General features: G+C 48.1%; 10 protein-coding genes and 1 non-coding gene across 11 annotated transcripts; 6 read left to right on the plus strand and 5 right to left on the minus strand. All coding sequences in view use genetic code 6, as the record gives it.

The window, feature by feature from the left end:
- Positions 1-167: 167 nt before the first annotated feature.
- On the plus strand, positions 168-1,505 carry SS50377_28696 (beta-tubulin; the record flags this gene model as incomplete). Its single annotated transcript, XM_067912453.1, has 1 exon — positions 168-1,505. The coding sequence occupies one exon, from the start codon at positions 168-170 to the stop codon at positions 1,503-1,505; it is 1,338 nt and encodes a 445-aa protein (XP_067760510.1).
- Positions 1,506-1,525: 20 nt separating this feature from the next.
- On the plus strand, positions 1,526-1,837 carry SS50377_28697 (uncharacterized protein; the record flags this gene model as incomplete). The annotated part of the gene is made up of 1 exon (XM_067912454.1): positions 1,526-1,837. The coding sequence occupies one exon, from the start codon at positions 1,526-1,528 to the stop codon at positions 1,835-1,837; it is 312 nt and encodes a 103-aa protein (XP_067760511.1).
- A 3,224-nt stretch (positions 1,838-5,061) lies between these two features.
- On the minus strand, positions 5,062-5,373 carry SS50377_28698 (uncharacterized protein; the record flags this gene model as incomplete). Its single annotated transcript, XM_067912455.1, has 1 exon — positions 5,062-5,373. One exon carries the CDS (start codon positions 5,371-5,373, stop codon positions 5,062-5,064), a length of 312 nt encoding a protein of 103 aa, XP_067760512.1.
- A 20-nt stretch (positions 5,374-5,393) lies between these two features.
- SS50377_28699 (beta-tubulin) lies at positions 5,394-6,731 on the minus strand (the record flags this gene model as incomplete). Its single annotated transcript, XM_067912456.1, has 1 exon — positions 5,394-6,731. The coding sequence occupies one exon, from the start codon at positions 6,729-6,731 to the stop codon at positions 5,394-5,396; it is 1,338 nt and encodes a 445-aa protein (XP_067760513.1).
- A 544-nt stretch (positions 6,732-7,275) lies between these two features.
- Positions 7,276-7,494, plus strand: SS50377_28700 (uncharacterized protein; the record flags this gene model as incomplete). The annotated part of the gene is made up of 1 exon (XM_067912457.1): positions 7,276-7,494. One exon carries the CDS (start codon positions 7,276-7,278, stop codon positions 7,492-7,494), a length of 219 nt encoding a protein of 72 aa, XP_067760514.1.
- A 601-nt stretch (positions 7,495-8,095) lies between these two features.
- SS50377_28701 (Myb-like DNA-binding domain-containing protein) lies at positions 8,096-8,536 on the minus strand (the record flags this gene model as incomplete). Its single annotated transcript, XM_067912458.1, has 1 exon — positions 8,096-8,536. The coding sequence occupies one exon, from the start codon at positions 8,534-8,536 to the stop codon at positions 8,096-8,098; it is 441 nt and encodes a 146-aa protein (XP_067760515.1).
- Positions 8,537-10,447: 1,911 nt separating this feature from the next.
- Positions 10,448-10,521, plus strand: SS50377_t20149. Its single transcript has one exon. It is a non-coding gene; the product is annotated as a tRNA-Val (tRNA).
- Positions 10,522-10,773: 252 nt separating this feature from the next.
- SS50377_28702 (beta-tubulin) lies at positions 10,774-12,111 on the plus strand (the record flags this gene model as incomplete). Its single annotated transcript, XM_067912459.1, has 1 exon — positions 10,774-12,111. One exon carries the CDS (start codon positions 10,774-10,776, stop codon positions 12,109-12,111), a length of 1,338 nt encoding a protein of 445 aa, XP_067760516.1.
- A 20-nt stretch (positions 12,112-12,131) lies between these two features.
- On the plus strand, positions 12,132-12,443 carry SS50377_28703 (uncharacterized protein; the record flags this gene model as incomplete). Its single annotated transcript, XM_067912460.1, has 1 exon — positions 12,132-12,443. One exon carries the CDS (start codon positions 12,132-12,134, stop codon positions 12,441-12,443), a length of 312 nt encoding a protein of 103 aa, XP_067760517.1.
- Positions 12,444-15,667: 3,224 nt separating this feature from the next.
- Positions 15,668-15,979, minus strand: SS50377_28704 (uncharacterized protein; the record flags this gene model as incomplete). Its single annotated transcript, XM_067912461.1, has 1 exon — positions 15,668-15,979. The coding sequence occupies one exon, from the start codon at positions 15,977-15,979 to the stop codon at positions 15,668-15,670; it is 312 nt and encodes a 103-aa protein (XP_067760518.1).
- Positions 15,980-15,999: 20 nt separating this feature from the next.
- On the minus strand, positions 16,000-17,337 carry SS50377_28705 (beta-tubulin; the record flags this gene model as incomplete). The annotated part of the gene is made up of 1 exon (XM_067912462.1): positions 16,000-17,337. The coding sequence occupies one exon, from the start codon at positions 17,335-17,337 to the stop codon at positions 16,000-16,002; it is 1,338 nt and encodes a 445-aa protein (XP_067760519.1).
- Positions 17,338-17,567: the final 230 nt, after the last annotated feature.

Raw genomic sequence — 17,567 nt, forward strand, 5'->3', positions numbered from 1 at the left:
TTATGCTCCAGAATGTCTATAATAATTTTGGCGGAATTTTCCGCTCCCCTAAAACCGAAAACTACACGGAATTCCGCGCGAGGGCGCCGCTGCTGGCATTATTATACCAATGATAACAGTTAATCTCCACCACTCCAAATTTCAGTAATAAATCCGCTCCCTCACAAATGAGAGAGTTGGTTCACATTTAAGCAGGCCAGTGCGGTAACCAGATTGGTGCCAAGTTCTGGGAGGTCATCTCCGACGAACACGGTATCGACCCCTCTGGCGAGTACCGCGGTGATTCCGAACTCCAGATCGAGCGTATCAACGTTTACTACAACGAGGCCACCGGTGGTAGATACGTCCCCCGTGCCGTCCTCGTCGATCTCGAGCCCGGAACCATGGACTCCGTCCGTGCCGGCCCCTTCGGTCAGCTTTTCCGCCCCGACAACTTCGTCTTCGGTCAATCCGGTGCCGGTAACAACTGGGCCAAGGGTCACTACACCGAAGGCGCTGAACTCGTCGACGCCGTTCTCGACACCGTCCGTAAGGAAGCCGAAGCCTGCGACTGCCTCCAGGGCTTCCAGCTCGTCCACTCCCTCGGTGGTGGTACCGGTTCCGGTATGGGAACCCTCCTCATGGCCAAGATCCGCGAGGAGTACCCCGACAGAATGATGTGCCCCTTCTCCATCGTTCCCTCCCCCAAGGTTTCCGACACGGTTGTCGAGCCCTACAACGCCACCCTCTCCGTCCACCAGTTGGTCGAGAACGCTGACGAAGTCTTCTGTATCGATAACGAGGCCCTCTACGACATCTGCTTCCGTACCCTCAAGCTCACCTGCCCCACCTATGGTGATCTCAACCATCTCGTCTCCCTCGTCATGTCCGGCATCACCTGCTGCCTCCGCTTCCCCGGTCAGCTCAACGCCGACCTCCGCAAGATTGCTGTCAATCTCGTACCCTTCCCCCGTCTCCACTTCTTTGTCGCTGGCTTCGCTCCCCTCACCTCCCGCGGCTCCCAGATCTATCGTGCTCTCACCGTTCCCGAACTCTTCTCCCAGATGTTCGACAACAAGAACATGATGGCTGCCTCCGACCCCCGTCACGGCCGTTATCTCACTTGCCTCACCCTCATCCGTGGTCGTGTATCGACCAAGGAAGTCGATGAGCAGGACCACAACATCCAGAACAAGAACTCCTCCTATTTCGTCGAGTGGATCCCCCGTAACATCATGGTTGGTATCTGCGATATCCCTCCCAGAGGTCTCAAGATGTCCGGTACCTTCATCGGTAACACCACCGCCATCCAGGAGCTCTTCAAGCGCGTTGGCGAGCAGTTCACTGCTATGTTCCGTAGAAAGGCTTTCCTCCACTGGTATACCGGTGAAGGCATGGACGAAATGGAATTCACCGAAGCCGAGTCCAACATGAACGATCTCATCTCCGAGTATCAGCAGTACCAGGACGCCTCCGTCGAGGAAGAAGGTGAAGGTGCCGAAGAAGAAGAAGGCATGGAAATGTGATCTTTTCTGTTTCATTATAAATGTGCACCGGTCAGTTAGCGGAAGTCGCTCGGCCGTGGGCTCACTGGATTACAAATTATGATCGTAGTAGGGGTGGTAGGTCTGTGAATGTGGACCCTGGGTTGAGCTCCTACCAGGACCCACATGACTAGGATCTCGCGCAGGTCAGATGGGAGGCTACGGCCGCGCGCTGTGCTCATGCGGTTATTTCAGCTCCGGTATCCAGCTGTACCCCGCTGCCGAGCCAGGCATGTGTGCTCGCACCTCGGCTAGGTAGCGAGTCAGCATGCAGCGGGAAGTCGTAACACAGCTAGGTTCCTCCCTGGCAGTGACTCTAGATACCACTTGGCGTCTCGACCGCCTGGGCGAGTAAGGTCTCGTGAATCTCACAGAAGCCCGCCATCCAGTTTGGTTATGCAGCTGTGATATCTCCGGGAGTACATTTTGCCACTCAGTACTAACTCGTGTATGGCCCTTGGTGGCCTGAGGAAGTATTCGCTGATGCCATTTTCAATCACTGCAATACTTTAACATTGCTGCCCGTGTCTCGAGAATCCGGCGAAAGTATCGATTTCGACATGGAGCGATGCACCCCATGGGCCCAGCGTACTATACGCGCCGCAGATGCAATGTAACAGGGAATCGGAAGAAAATTATGCGCCACTAAGCGCACTGTCTGTGCTGCGCACGCATGATTCACAGTCCTTAGTTGGTATATGTGCTGGGGCTTGCACCCGCATCTGTCAATCGTGCAGTAGCACTCCGGTGGTACGCCCTCTCAGAGAGGCGCTATCTGCGCTAGAGACACCTGCTAGTAAAATATCTTGACCAGGATGGAAGCAGGATGGAAGGTAGTGACATCTTTGTCGGACCAGTGTTCTGCAAACACTGCCGGTCTATGCATAGGTGGCTTGAAGGAGTATATTCTAGCTTTTGTGATCGGTAGTCCTCTAGGTGAAGAGTCCGAGGGCACATTTAGTATGAAATATTAAAGGGTCGCCAGGTACGGCATTCCTTGAGTGCTACCACACTGAGTAGCAGGATGCACGTCAAAGTCAGCGAGGTGATGCGGAAATATGTCCATCTGAGACGTGTATTGGTGCGAGCTCTGCACCCCCATGGCGTATCTCGACCTTTAGGCTTCACGCTGTATGATTTGGAGGTTCTTCTTACGCGCATCATTATTCTAATAGCACCGCATAGGTTGTAGGGTTCAGGCCACCACCAGGCAGATAAACGTTCTTCCTTCGTACTTTGCCTATTATTAGAACTCGGTTCTGGAGTTTGTACTGTTATCTACCACCGTGGACGGCATATCCTACTAGGCCTGGCTGAGGTGACCCGGACATAAGTATACAGGGCATTAGGAGAGATGGTGCGGCTACCTCATAACAAAATTCCTCTCTACCGAGCCAGGTGAGGTCCTTACTGCAGATTTTATGCAGCCCACTAGCTTACTACTAGATCAGCGGATAGTTGACAGTAGGCAACCTTGCTGGCTAACGATGTCGCAATGTTGAATCCTGACATATTATAGTTGGGGATTTAACGAACTCACCACATCGTGCGAAAGAGGTGAGCATCCAGCACCGTTACCCGCCCTGGCTGGCCACAGATGATGGGAGCCAGCATGGCCCGTTTGCCCTATCTCACTTATCCAGCAGCCGGCGCTTGAAATCGTTAACTACACTTACTAACTCACCAGCTATCCTGAACACGTAAGAATGATGACGAGATGCCATCACAGCTTCCTTCTTCTTCTTCTTCTTCTTCTGGACGAAGTAACTAGCAAAACCTGCTGCAGAGACTAGCATTAGTATCCTACTGAAACTACGATGCCTACCATGTGGTGGGTGTCTAGTCTGTTCTTTGAGCTACTGCACTGCCAGTCTGCTCAAACCATCACACCAGATGCCGCAGGTTTCTTTAACAGCGTGGTGAGCTGGAGAACCGGTTCACCTACCCTAGTTAACATAGGAACCTCCCTAGCACTACTCACGTGGGGACTTCCTGGATTATTCGTGGTGGTTCACTGTGTCCAGCCAGTATGCCCTGTTACCTATGTCTGAAGCCGAGTCCAAACGAATCTGTGCACTTTTAGGAGGAGTTATGGTACGTTGCAGAAGAAGCTTTGGGGCAGAATAGCTTTAGGTTGTCATACTGCCGAACGCCTATCCTTCGGCACGTTTATTTTTAAGGTGTACCATGCATCGTGATAGGAGCATGCATCTCCATCCACGCATTCCGAGCAGCGCCCTGGTATTTGCTGAAGATCCCGCTGAAGCGGTAGTACCACTTATGTGGCGAAGTATCGCGTTGTATAGGCGCCTAATCGCTACAGAATTAGGATATGCAGACACTTTCCGTCGCAGAATGCAAATTGAGGCAGGCATGCAGCGGATACAGGTCAGGCTCAACAACTTCTCAGCTTTTAGGAATCGTCGCGTAGTTGCTTCAGCGCTCGTCCTGCGCACAGAATGTTCCAGCCTGTCATGATTCGTAAGGGGAGCACTATTGCTTAATGCAGTAATACACCTCAAGGCGTTTCCTAGGATGCAGATTCAGCAGACAACAGGATCCAGTGCTCAGCCATGCCACTCGCCCGCATTCGTGAGTTCATATTTTCTGGCACCTATCCTTGTCTAGAGATAATGCAAAGGGCAACTTGCGTCGGTTTCCTAATCCTCGCACTCAGCGTGGTTTATATAATATATCGTACACGCATCCCTTCTAGAAGCACTGGTCATCGAACAGCGTTAGCGTGGTACATCCCGCACTTGATTCTATAGTCTCAGCAACAAAGCAGTTATCGGGGTTGGTAATGCACCAATTTCAGGTGTCCGCATTGTTACACTACTTCCAGCTACTATATAGCGCCCGTACTCGCACATGCAGGGTGTAGTTTCCATCTGGTAGTGGAGATATTGGGGAAATTCCATGTCTTCTGAAAGCAAATATTCAGGCAGATGGGATAGGGATGATAATGCTAGGCAGCTTTCTGGACAGACCTGGTGTGTGTTTCAGACAGCTCGAAGCCCATCAACATGCTTAGTTGGCACGTCATAGTGTTATGGCCTGACACTCGAGGTGCAGGACGAAGCCGCAGCATTAAGTGCGCACCACCGGAGTGCTACTGCACGATTGACAGATGCGGGTGCAAGCCCCAGCACATATACCAACTAAGGACTGTGAATCATGCGTGCGCAGCACAGACAGTGCGCTTAGTGGCGCATAATTTTCTTCCGATTCCCTGTTACATTGCATCTGCGGCGCGTATAGTACGCTGGGCCCATGGGGTGCATCGCTCCATGTCGAAATCGATACTTTCGCCGGATTCTCGAGACACGGGCAGCAATGTTAAAGTATTGCAGTGATTGAAAATGGCATCAGCGAATACTTCCTCAGGCCACCAAGGGCCATACACGAGTTAGTACTGAGTGGCAAAATGTACTCCCGGAGATATCACAGCTGCATAACCAAACTGGATGGCGGGCTTCTGTGAGATTCACGAGACCTTACTCGCCCAGGCGGTCGAGACGCCAAGTGGTATCTAGAGTCACTGCCAGGGAGGAACCTAGCTGTGTTACGACTTCCCGCTGCATGCTGACTCGCTACCTAGCCGAGGTGCGAGCACACATGCCTGGCTCGGCAGCGGGGTACAGCTGGATACCGGAGCTGAAATAACCGCATGAGCACAGCGCGCGGCCGTAGCCTCCCATCTGACCTGCGCGAGATCCTAGTCATGTGGGTCCTGGTAGGAGCTCAACCCAGGGTCCACATTCACAGACCTACCACCCCTACTACGATCATAATTTGTAATCCAGTGAGCCCACGGCCGAGCGACTTCCGCTAACTGACCGGTGCACATTTATAATGAAACAGAAAAGATCACATTTCCATGCCTTCTTCTTCTTCGGCACCTTCACCTTCTTCCTCGACGGAGGCGTCCTGGTACTGCTGATACTCGGAGATGAGATCGTTCATGTTGGACTCGGCTTCGGTGAATTCCATTTCGTCCATGCCTTCACCGGTATACCAGTGGAGGAAAGCCTTTCTACGGAACATAGCAGTGAACTGCTCGCCAACGCGCTTGAAGAGCTCCTGGATGGCGGTGGTGTTACCGATGAAGGTACCGGACATCTTGAGACCTCTGGGAGGGATATCGCAGATACCAACCATGATGTTACGGGGGATCCACTCGACGAAATAGGAGGAGTTCTTGTTCTGGATGTTGTGGTCCTGCTCATCGACTTCCTTGGTCGATACACGACCACGGATGAGGGTGAGGCAAGTGAGATAACGGCCGTGACGGGGGTCGGAGGCAGCCATCATGTTCTTGTTGTCGAACATCTGGGAGAAGAGTTCGGGAACGGTGAGAGCACGATAGATCTGGGAGCCGCGGGAGGTGAGGGGAGCGAAGCCAGCGACAAAGAAGTGGAGACGGGGGAAGGGTACGAGATTGACAGCAATCTTGCGGAGGTCGGCGTTGAGCTGACCGGGGAAGCGGAGGCAGCAGGTGATGCCGGACATGACGAGGGAGACGAGATGGTTGAGATCACCATAGGTGGGGCAGGTGAGCTTGAGGGTACGGAAGCAGATGTCGTAGAGGGCCTCGTTATCGATACAGAAGACTTCGTCAGCGTTCTCGACCAACTGGTGGACGGAGAGGGTGGCGTTGTAGGGCTCGACAACCGTGTCGGAAACCTTGGGGGAGGGAACGATGGAGAAGGGGCACATCATTCTGTCGGGGTACTCCTCGCGGATCTTGGCCATGAGGAGGGTTCCCATACCGGAACCGGTACCACCACCGAGGGAGTGGACGAGCTGGAAGCCCTGGAGGCAGTCGCAGGCTTCGGCTTCCTTACGGACGGTGTCGAGAACGGCGTCGACGAGTTCAGCGCCTTCGGTGTAGTGACCCTTGGCCCAGTTGTTACCGGCACCGGATTGACCGAAGACGAAGTTGTCGGGGCGGAAAAGCTGACCGAAGGGGCCGGCACGGACGGAGTCCATGGTTCCGGGCTCGAGATCGACGAGGACGGCACGGGGGACGTATCTACCACCGGTGGCCTCGTTGTAGTAAACGTTGATACGCTCGATCTGGAGTTCGGAATCACCGCGGTACTCGCCAGAGGGGTCGATACCGTGTTCGTCGGAGATGACCTCCCAGAACTTGGCACCAATCTGGTTACCGCACTGGCCTACTTGCATATGGACTAACTCTCTCATTTGTGAGGGAGCGGAATTTGCGCCAAAATTCAGAGTGTGAATATTTAGCTGATATCAGTACATAATAATCATATAATAGTCATTTTTTTAAGTGGAAAGGAAAAGATAGATTTTGCGCAAAAACTATACTATAACTCATAATTTTTATACATAATAAGCAATATATAATAATTTAATCGTTTTTATGTACTTATCCAAATTACCAAAAATTAGAAAATTCACTAGAATTTCAGAAGATTAGGATAATTTTTTGGATTCCAATTTACAGTATCTATAACAGAATACTATCAGCCTTGTAGGTTAAACCCCCCTCAACAATACACTTTTAAAATTGTACTAATTGTAGCATATTATATATTAATAATACATATTTACACTATTTTACTTTTTATTTATAAATTTGTATACTTATATCTTAATACCACGACAACCTAATTGAATTCAGTAAACCAAATGTTAATTTCGACAGAACCATTTATAGAATCACCTTTCAATAAGTATTGTTTTTATTATTATATAATAATAATTTTATTCAAAATTTAAAATGGCCGAGCAGCCCCGATACAAGTCGCCCGTATTCGCAGTGTTTCCCTTCGAGCAACCAGGTGTCTTTTCCTATGCAGTTCCAGATCTCTAAGGCGCGGATCCAGTTCTCATGAAAACTATCCGGACACTTGAGGACGCGCAGAAAGAGGGAATTTCAATTAAAAGGCGCGTGAAGAAGCGTAGCAAGAGCGTGAAGAAAGAGAACCGGAAGAAGTGAGGAGGTTTGGATTATTTGGCTGGGTAATTTTGGGAAAGATGAGAAGAGTTAGCAATCATTCTAGGAAATTTAAGCAGTGGGAATGAATTTGATGCAGATTGCTGCTAGATCAAGTTGTATAAAATCTATTTTGATTAGATTATAAAAGTATGATTAGACTTTCTTTCATCTGCGTGTAATGGGTGTAAATGGCTATAATACGAAATTGAACTAATTTGAGTATATGTGAATGGTTGTGTTTGGGAAATAAAGGAAATTACGGTACTAGACTAATGAATGCTTGAAATATTACAGGTTACTAGATACTGTTAAAATATTAGATAATTAGAAGTTTTGGACTCATAAGATTATTTTATTTAGATTCAGATATTTTATTTAACAATTATATATATTATCCAAAATATTTATTAAAAGTATAAAAAAATATTAAAACTATTCGGATGAATGTTATAAATAATGTTCTAACTGGCATAATTTAACTATAATAAATTTATTTTTAAGTAGTATAAATATTATTTATATATAATTTGAAGTATAATAACGAGAAGCTTTAATTTACCTCAATAACTTTAAAAATATAAGTGTAATAATTTATTTTTAATCAATCAATGAATATATTGCCTATTAGGGAAAACTCTGAATCTAAACGATCATATACAGGAAATAGTTCGCTTAAATCTGTCCTTTGTTACGTTTAAGGTTTTAACCGTTAATCCAACTGTGAGTATTTATTTTTAAGCTGACTTAATGTAAAATTTGGCAGTATCTTTTGTACTTTAATCCATTGCGTACCATATAATTATACTGCATTTATGAGCTAGTTTTTCTCGTCATCTGTCCATTTATGGTTATGTGCTAATTCTGGTTCATTACATTTATTCCTTCGCACATAGCCATAATATTTATTTTAAATATATTATCTAGAGTAAGTAGGAAATTATGCCACTACCTTGTCCCAGTTTATACCACCAGGAGAGTTACGTAGTTTTTAAACTACATGTATCAGCTTATTTAGTTAATTTTGTTTAAGGGTCACTTCCATTCTTATTATAAAAAGCCTTAGTAATAAATTATATTATCAGAATTGTTACTAATAAGGTTTTTAAATCAAAGTTTAGGACGATTAAAATCTCAGAAACTGAAGAAACAGCAGCAATTATTTGATTTAACATGATAATAAAAATATTATATATTGAAACTTAAATAAACTTTACAGTAACATTCTAAGGAATATATATAATACATTGCAACCTTATCTAAAAATAGATAATGAAATGAAAACATATATTGTTTATTTATTGATTTGTATTGGTCTACAGGTATGTAGATTTTAATTGTATCAATATTTTATCTTAATATAAACTTTATTAAAGGCTATCTTAATTGCAAATTTTTATAAACTGGATTTAATATAAATCAGTATTGTAATATTTACAGAAAAAACGACTTATAGGTTTCTTTATAATAATTATATATATATAAAATCTAGTACTATATTATTCTGGTATAAATTTAATACATAAATTAAACATTAAATAATATTTCTTAAATTAGGTAAAATCATTACTATTGAAAAAAAGATTATTAAGTTTATATACTATCTTTATATATCGAAAATTGGGATGCAGTAATGGGTAATGGGTTCATAACTTATGCTATTTTATATTTAAAAATATCTTAACTGAATAAAACCTTTTAAGCTATTAATTCTTACTATAATTTATTAAAATATGATTTGCATTATTTTATAATAATATATAATTTGAATAAAATAATATATGTGTAATACTGTAAATAAACCATCAAGTCCAATTTTTACATAAAAATATAAACTAATTATTTTGCACAATTTTACTTGGATAACTAGGCCCATCCAGAGAAAATAGGTATTGTCATTTATCCATTTAAACTCATAACACACACCCTGCCCATCTATGAAGTTTAGATGATTAAAAATAATTCCTTTCAAAGGAACTAGTACTTATAAAAGAAACCCAAATGCTAATTATGAAATCCAAATTCGTTGACTTTCAGTATATATAATATAATTTCTTTACCCAAAATTACATGACAGTACCAGTTTAAATTCGTCTTTATGCAATGTTTTAAGCTTAATCGACAACAAATTTTCTGCTAAATTCGTGTAAATCCTATCAGAATTTGAACTAAATTGAAAAAAACAAAGGTTTTTCGCTCCTTATTAGTAAAGTATAAAATTCTCTCATACCATCATCTCTTTAAACGCAACTTCTGTACATTCCTGTGACCTTAAATATGTTCATTAGTCTAGGCTGAATTTTAATTATATTATTCAAATAGCATCAAAACACCCCCTTGCGATGACCGCGAAGTTGTAGAGTTTTGGACAGATATTGAATGTGTTGAAAATAGTGAAGTATAAATGATTTTTGCCTCCAGGCCTAAATTTGAACGGTTTCGTGAGCCGGAAAAAGAGCGGAAAGTGAATTCTACGGCGGCTGATGGAAATCGCAGTTAGGATGGGTAGGGTATTTGGGCGTTATGAGTATTTTTGCAGAGGGTTATATGTAGTTATATGGTTTTATGTGTTGGTATATACTATTATATACTGTTATATGCTGTTATACACTTTATATACACTTCATATCAGCGCTACCACCCACGCTGTGCAGGGCGTGAGCCGCTCAGAGTGCGAAATGGACAGGACGTGAAATGAGCACGCACCGGCCGCGCTGGGCGCCGAGCTTCTGGCCCAGGATGCCGCGGGCGGAGTTGGAGGTATGGACCCAATTTTGTGCGAAGCGGGGGTCGGGAAGGGGCAGGATAATATGCCCGGGGGTGGAGTGGCGCGGCGTGCCCAGTATCCGCGGAAGGCGGTTTTTACTCTAAGTTCTACGGGCGACACGGGATATTTTAGGGTATGAGGGCGGATTGGGTAGCGGTACAGTTCGTGTTCCAGCTACGTATTATACCAGATTCTATGGTGTAGTTGGTTAGCACGTTTGTTTGACGTACAAGCGGTCCCGAGTTCAAGTCTCGGTAGAATCAAATTTTTTTTGGTCAGCGCCAGAGGGTTGAATAGGGGAGGTGCCGCAGATATTTTTTGGAGTCTCCTATTTCCGCCAACTGAATATTATGCTCCAGAATGTCTATAATAATTTTGGCGGAATTTTCCGCTCCCCTAAAACCGAAAACTACACGGAATTCCGCGCGAGGGCGCCGCTGCTGGCATTATTATACCAATGATAACAGTTAATCTCCACCACTCCAAATTTCAGTAATAAATCCGCTCCCTCACAAATGAGAGAGTTGGTTCACATTTAAGCAGGCCAGTGCGGTAACCAGATTGGTGCCAAGTTCTGGGAGGTCATCTCCGACGAACACGGTATCGACCCCTCTGGCGAGTACCGCGGTGATTCCGAACTCCAGATCGAGCGTATCAACGTTTACTACAACGAGGCCACCGGTGGTAGATACGTCCCCCGTGCCGTCCTCGTCGATCTCGAGCCCGGAACCATGGACTCCGTCCGTGCCGGCCCCTTCGGTCAGCTTTTCCGCCCCGACAACTTCGTCTTCGGTCAATCCGGTGCCGGTAACAACTGGGCCAAGGGTCACTACACCGAAGGCGCTGAACTCGTCGACGCCGTTCTCGACACCGTCCGTAAGGAAGCCGAAGCCTGCGACTGCCTCCAGGGCTTCCAGCTCGTCCACTCCCTCGGTGGTGGTACCGGTTCCGGTATGGGAACCCTCCTCATGGCCAAGATCCGCGAGGAGTACCCCGACAGAATGATGTGCCCCTTCTCCATCGTTCCCTCCCCCAAGGTTTCCGACACGGTTGTCGAGCCCTACAACGCCACCCTCTCCGTCCACCAGTTGGTCGAGAACGCTGACGAAGTCTTCTGTATCGATAACGAGGCCCTCTACGACATCTGCTTCCGTACCCTCAAGCTCACCTGCCCCACCTATGGTGATCTCAACCATCTCGTCTCCCTCGTCATGTCCGGCATCACCTGCTGCCTCCGCTTCCCCGGTCAGCTCAACGCCGACCTCCGCAAGATTGCTGTCAATCTCGTACCCTTCCCCCGTCTCCACTTCTTTGTCGCTGGCTTCGCTCCCCTCACCTCCCGCGGCTCCCAGATCTATCGTGCTCTCACCGTTCCCGAACTCTTCTCCCAGATGTTCGACAACAAGAACATGATGGCTGCCTCCGACCCCCGTCACGGCCGTTATCTCACTTGCCTCACCCTCATCCGTGGTCGTGTATCGACCAAGGAAGTCGATGAGCAGGACCACAACATCCAGAACAAGAACTCCTCCTATTTCGTCGAGTGGATCCCCCGTAACATCATGGTTGGTATCTGCGATATCCCTCCCAGAGGTCTCAAGATGTCCGGTACCTTCATCGGTAACACCACCGCCATCCAGGAGCTCTTCAAGCGCGTTGGCGAGCAGTTCACTGCTATGTTCCGTAGAAAGGCTTTCCTCCACTGGTATACCGGTGAAGGCATGGACGAAATGGAATTCACCGAAGCCGAGTCCAACATGAACGATCTCATCTCCGAGTATCAGCAGTACCAGGACGCCTCCGTCGAGGAAGAAGGTGAAGGTGCCGAAGAAGAAGAAGGCATGGAAATGTGATCTTTTCTGTTTCATTATAAATGTGCACCGGTCAGTTAGCGGAAGTCGCTCGGCCGTGGGCTCACTGGATTACAAATTATGATCGTAGTAGGGGTGGTAGGTCTGTGAATGTGGACCCTGGGTTGAGCTCCTACCAGGACCCACATGACTAGGATCTCGCGCAGGTCAGATGGGAGGCTACGGCCGCGCGCTGTGCTCATGCGGTTATTTCAGCTCCGGTATCCAGCTGTACCCCGCTGCCGAGCCAGGCATGTGTGCTCGCACCTCGGCTAGGTAGCGAGTCAGCATGCAGCGGGAAGTCGTAACACAGCTAGGTTCCTCCCTGGCAGTGACTCTAGATACCACTTGGCGTCTCGACCGCCTGGGCGAGTAAGGTCTCGTGAATCTCACAGAAGCCCGCCATCCAGTTTGGTTATGCAGCTGTGATATCTCCGGGAGTACATTTTGCCACTCAGTACTAACTCGTGTATGGCCCTTGGTGGCCTGAGGAAGTATTCGCTGATGCCATTTTCAATCACTGCAATACTTTAACATTGCTGCCCGTGTCTCGAGAATCCGGCGAAAGTATCGATTTCGACATGGAGCGATGCACCCCATGGGCCCAGCGTACTATACGCGCCGCAGATGCAATGTAACAGGGAATCGGAAGAAAATTATGCGCCACTAAGCGCACTGTCTGTGCTGCGCACGCATGATTCACAGTCCTTAGTTGGTATATGTGCTGGGGCTTGCACCCGCATCTGTCAATCGTGCAGTAGCACTCCGGTGGTACGCCCTCTCAGAGAGGCGCTATCTGCGCTAGAGACACCTGCTAGTAAAATATCTTGACCAGGATGGAAGCAGGATGGAAGGTAGTGACATCTTTGTCGGACCAGTGTTCTGCAAACACTGCCGGTCTATGCATAGGTGGCTTGAAGGAGTATATTCTAGCTTTTGTGATCGGTAGTCCTCTAGGTGAAGAGTCCGAGGGCACATTTAGTATGAAATATTAAAGGGTCGCCAGGTACGGCATTCCTTGAGTGCTACCACACTGAGTAGCAGGATGCACGTCAAAGTCAGCGAGGTGATGCGGAAATATGTCCATCTGAGACGTGTATTGGTGCGAGCTCTGCACCCCCATGGCGTATCTCGACCTTTAGGCTTCACGCTGTATGATTTGGAGGTTCTTCTTACGCGCATCATTATTCTAATAGCACCGCATAGGTTGTAGGGTTCAGGCCACCACCAGGCAGATAAACGTTCTTCCTTCGTACTTTGCCTATTATTAGAACTCGGTTCTGGAGTTTGTACTGTTATCTACCACCGTGGACGGCATATCCTACTAGGCCTGGCTGAGGTGACCCGGACATAAGTATACAGGGCATTAGGAGAGATGGTGCGGCTACCTCATAACAAAATTCCTCTCTACCGAGCCAGGTGAGGTCCTTACTGCAGATTTTATGCAGCCCACTAGCTTACTACTAGATCAGCGGATAGTTGACAGTAGGCAACCTTGCTGGCTAACGATGTCGCAATGTTGAATCCTGACATATTATAGTTGGAGATTTAACGAACTCACCACATCGTGCGAAAGAGGTGAGCATCCAGCACCGTTACCCGCCCTGGCTGGCCACAGATGATGGGAGCCAGCATGGCCCGTTTGCCCTATCTCACTTATCCAGCAGCCGGCGCTTGAAATCGTTAACTACACTTACTAACTCACCAGCTATCCTGAACACGTAAGAATGATGACGAGATGCCATCACAGCTTCCTTCTTCTTCTTCTTCTTCTTCTGGACGAAGTAACTAGCAAAACCTGCTGCAGAGACTAGCATTAGTATCCTACTGAAACTACGATGCCTACCATGTGGTGGGTGTCTAGTCTGTTCTTTGAGCTACTGCACTGCCAGTCTGCTCAAACCATCACACCAGATGCCGCAGGTTTCTTTAACAGCGTGGTGAGCTGGAGAACCGGTTCACCTACCCTAGTTAACATAGGAACCTCCCTAGCACTACTCACGTGGGGACTTCCTGGATTATTCGTGGTGGTTCACTGTGTCCAGCCAGTATGCCCTGTTACCTATGTCTGAAGCCGAGTCCAAACGAATCTGTGCACTTTTAGGAGGAGTTATGGTACGTTGCAGAAGAAGCTTTGGGGCAGAATAGCTTTAGGTTGTCATACTGCCGAACGCCTATCCTTCGGCACGTTTATTTTTAAGGTGTACCATGCATCGTGATAGGAGCATGCATCTCCATCCACGCATTCCGAGCAGCGCCCTGGTATTTGCTGAAGATCCCGCTGAAGCGGTAGTACCACTTATGTGGCGAAGTATCGCGTTGTATAGGCGCCTAATCGCTACAGAATTAGGATATGCAGACACTTTCCGTCGCAGAATGCAAATTGAGGCAGGCATGCAGCGGATACAGGTCAGGCTCAACAACTTCTCAGCTTTTAGGAATCGTCGCGTAGTTGCTTCAGCGCTCGTCCTGCGCACAGAATGTTCCAGCCTGTCATGATTCGTAAGGGGAGCACTATTGCTTAATGCAGTAATACACCTCAAGGCGTTTCCTAGGATGCAGATTCAGCAGACAACAGGATCCAGTGCTCAGCCATGCCACTCGCCCGCATTCGTGAGTTCATATTTTCTGGCACCTATCCTTGTCTAGAGATAATGCAAAGGGCAACTTGCGTCGGTTTCCTAATCCTCGCACTCAGCGTGGTTTATATAATATATCGTACACGCATCCCTTCTAGAAGCACTGGTCATCGAACAGCGTTAGCGTGGTACATCCCGCACTTGATTCTATAGTCTCAGCAACAAAGCAGTTATCGGGGTTGGTAATGCACCAATTTCAGGTGTCCGCATTGTTACACTACTTCCAGCTACTATATAGCGCCCGTACTCGCACATGCAGGGTGTAGTTTCCATCTGGTAGTGGAGATATTGGGGAAATTCCATGTCTTCTGAAAGCAAATATTCAGGCAGATGGGATAGGGATGATAATGCTAGGCAGCTTTCTGGACAGACCTGGTGTGTGTTTCAGACAGCTCGAAGCCCATCAACATGCTTAGTTGGCACGTCATAGTGTTATGGCCTGACACTCGAGGTGCAGGACGAAGCCGCAGCATTAAGTGCGCACCACCGGAGTGCTACTGCACGATTGACAGATGCGGGTGCAAGCCCCAGCACATATACCAACTAAGGACTGTGAATCATGCGTGCGCAGCACAGACAGTGCGCTTAGTGGCGCATAATTTTCTTCCGATTCCCTGTTACATTGCATCTGCGGCGCGTATAGTACGCTGGGCCCATGGGGTGCATCGCTCCATGTCGAAATCGATACTTTCGCCGGATTCTCGAGACACGGGCAGCAATGTTAAAGTATTGCAGTGATTGAAAATGGCATCAGCGAATACTTCCTCAGGCCACCAAGGGCCATACACGAGTTAGTACTGAGTGGCAAAATGTACTCCCGGAGATATCACAGCTGCATAACCAAACTGGATGGCGGGCTTCTGTGAGATTCACGAGACCTTACTCGCCCAGGCGGTCGAGACGCCAAGTGGTATCTAGAGTCACTGCCAGGGAGGAACCTAGCTGTGTTACGACTTCCCGCTGCATGCTGACTCGCTACCTAGCCGAGGTGCGAGCACACATGCCTGGCTCGGCAGCGGGGTACAGCTGGATACCGGAGCTGAAATAACCGCATGAGCACAGCGCGCGGCCGTAGCCTCCCATCTGACCTGCGCGAGATCCTAGTCATGTGGGTCCTGGTAGGAGCTCAACCCAGGGTCCACATTCACAGACCTACCACCCCTACTACGATCATAATTTGTAATCCAGTGAGCCCACGGCCGAGCGACTTCCGCTAACTGACCGGTGCACATTTATAATGAAACAGAAAAGATCACATTTCCATGCCTTCTTCTTCTTCGGCACCTTCACCTTCTTCCTCGACGGAGGCGTCCTGGTACTGCTGATACTCGGAGATGAGATCGTTCATGTTGGACTCGGCTTCGGTGAATTCCATTTCGTCCATGCCTTCACCGGTATACCAGTGGAGGAAAGCCTTTCTACGGAACATAGCAGTGAACTGCTCGCCAACGCGCTTGAAGAGCTCCTGGATGGCGGTGGTGTTACCGATGAAGGTACCGGACATCTTGAGACCTCTGGGAGGGATATCGCAGATACCAACCATGATGTTACGGGGGATCCACTCGACGAAATAGGAGGAGTTCTTGTTCTGGATGTTGTGGTCCTGCTCATCGACTTCCTTGGTCGATACACGACCACGGATGAGGGTGAGGCAAGTGAGATAACGGCCGTGACGGGGGTCGGAGGCAGCCATCATGTTCTTGTTGTCGAACATCTGGGAGAAGAGTTCGGGAACGGTGAGAGCACGATAGATCTGGGAGCCGCGGGAGGTGAGGGGAGCGAAGCCAGCGACAAAGAAGTGGAGACGGGGGAAGGGTACGAGATTGACAGCAATCTTGCGGAGGTCGGCGTTGAGCTGACCGGGGAAGCGGAGGCAGCAGGTGATGCCGGACATGACGAGGGAGACGAGATGGTTGAGATCACCATAGGTGGGGCAGGTGAGCTTGAGGGTACGGAAGCAGATGTCGTAGAGGGCCTCGTTATCGATACAGAAGACTTCGTCAGCGTTCTCGACCAACTGGTGGACGGAGAGGGTGGCGTTGTAGGGCTCGACAACCGTGTCGGAAACCTTGGGGGAGGGAACGATGGAGAAGGGGCACATCATTCTGTCGGGGTACTCCTCGCGGATCTTGGCCATGAGGAGGGTTCCCATACCGGAACCGGTACCACCACCGAGGGAGTGGACGAGCTGGAAGCCCTGGAGGCAGTCGCAGGCTTCGGCTTCCTTACGGACGGTGTCGAGAACGGCGTCGACGAGTTCAGCGCCTTCGGTGTAGTGACCCTTGGCCCAGTTGTTACCGGCACCGGATTGACCGAAGACGAAGTTGTCGGGGCGGAAAAGCTGACCGAAGGGGCCGGCACGGACGGAGTCCATGGTTCCGGGCTCGAGATCGACGAGGACGGCACGGGGGACGTATCTACCACCGGTGGCCTCGTTGTAGTAAACGTTGATACGCTCGATCTGGAGTTCGGAATCACCGCGGTACTCGCCAGAGGGGTCGATACCGTGTTCGTCGGAGATGACCTCCCAGAACTTGGCACCAATCTGGTTACCGCACTGGCCTACTTGCATATGGACTAACTCTCTCATTTGTGAGGGAGCGGAATTTCCGCCAGATTTTGAAACGTTGGATATTCTACATTATTAATTATATAATAATATTTAATTTGGAATTTTAGGGCGGAATTTATCATATCTAAAAATTCTCAGTTAAAAAGTGCGCGCAGCTCAATTATGTGTACATTTAGTAATTAAACTAATAATTAAAAAATTCAGCCAATAAAATAATTTTAGTATATTCTGAATATTATATATAATGC

Source organism: Spironucleus salmonicida, chromosome 9 (genome assembly GCF_000497125.1).
Source record: "Spironucleus salmonicida strain ATCC 50377 chromosome 9, whole genome shotgun sequence".
In the NCBI taxonomy this organism is placed as follows: domain Eukaryota; phylum Fornicata; order Diplomonadida; family Hexamitidae; genus Spironucleus; species Spironucleus salmonicida.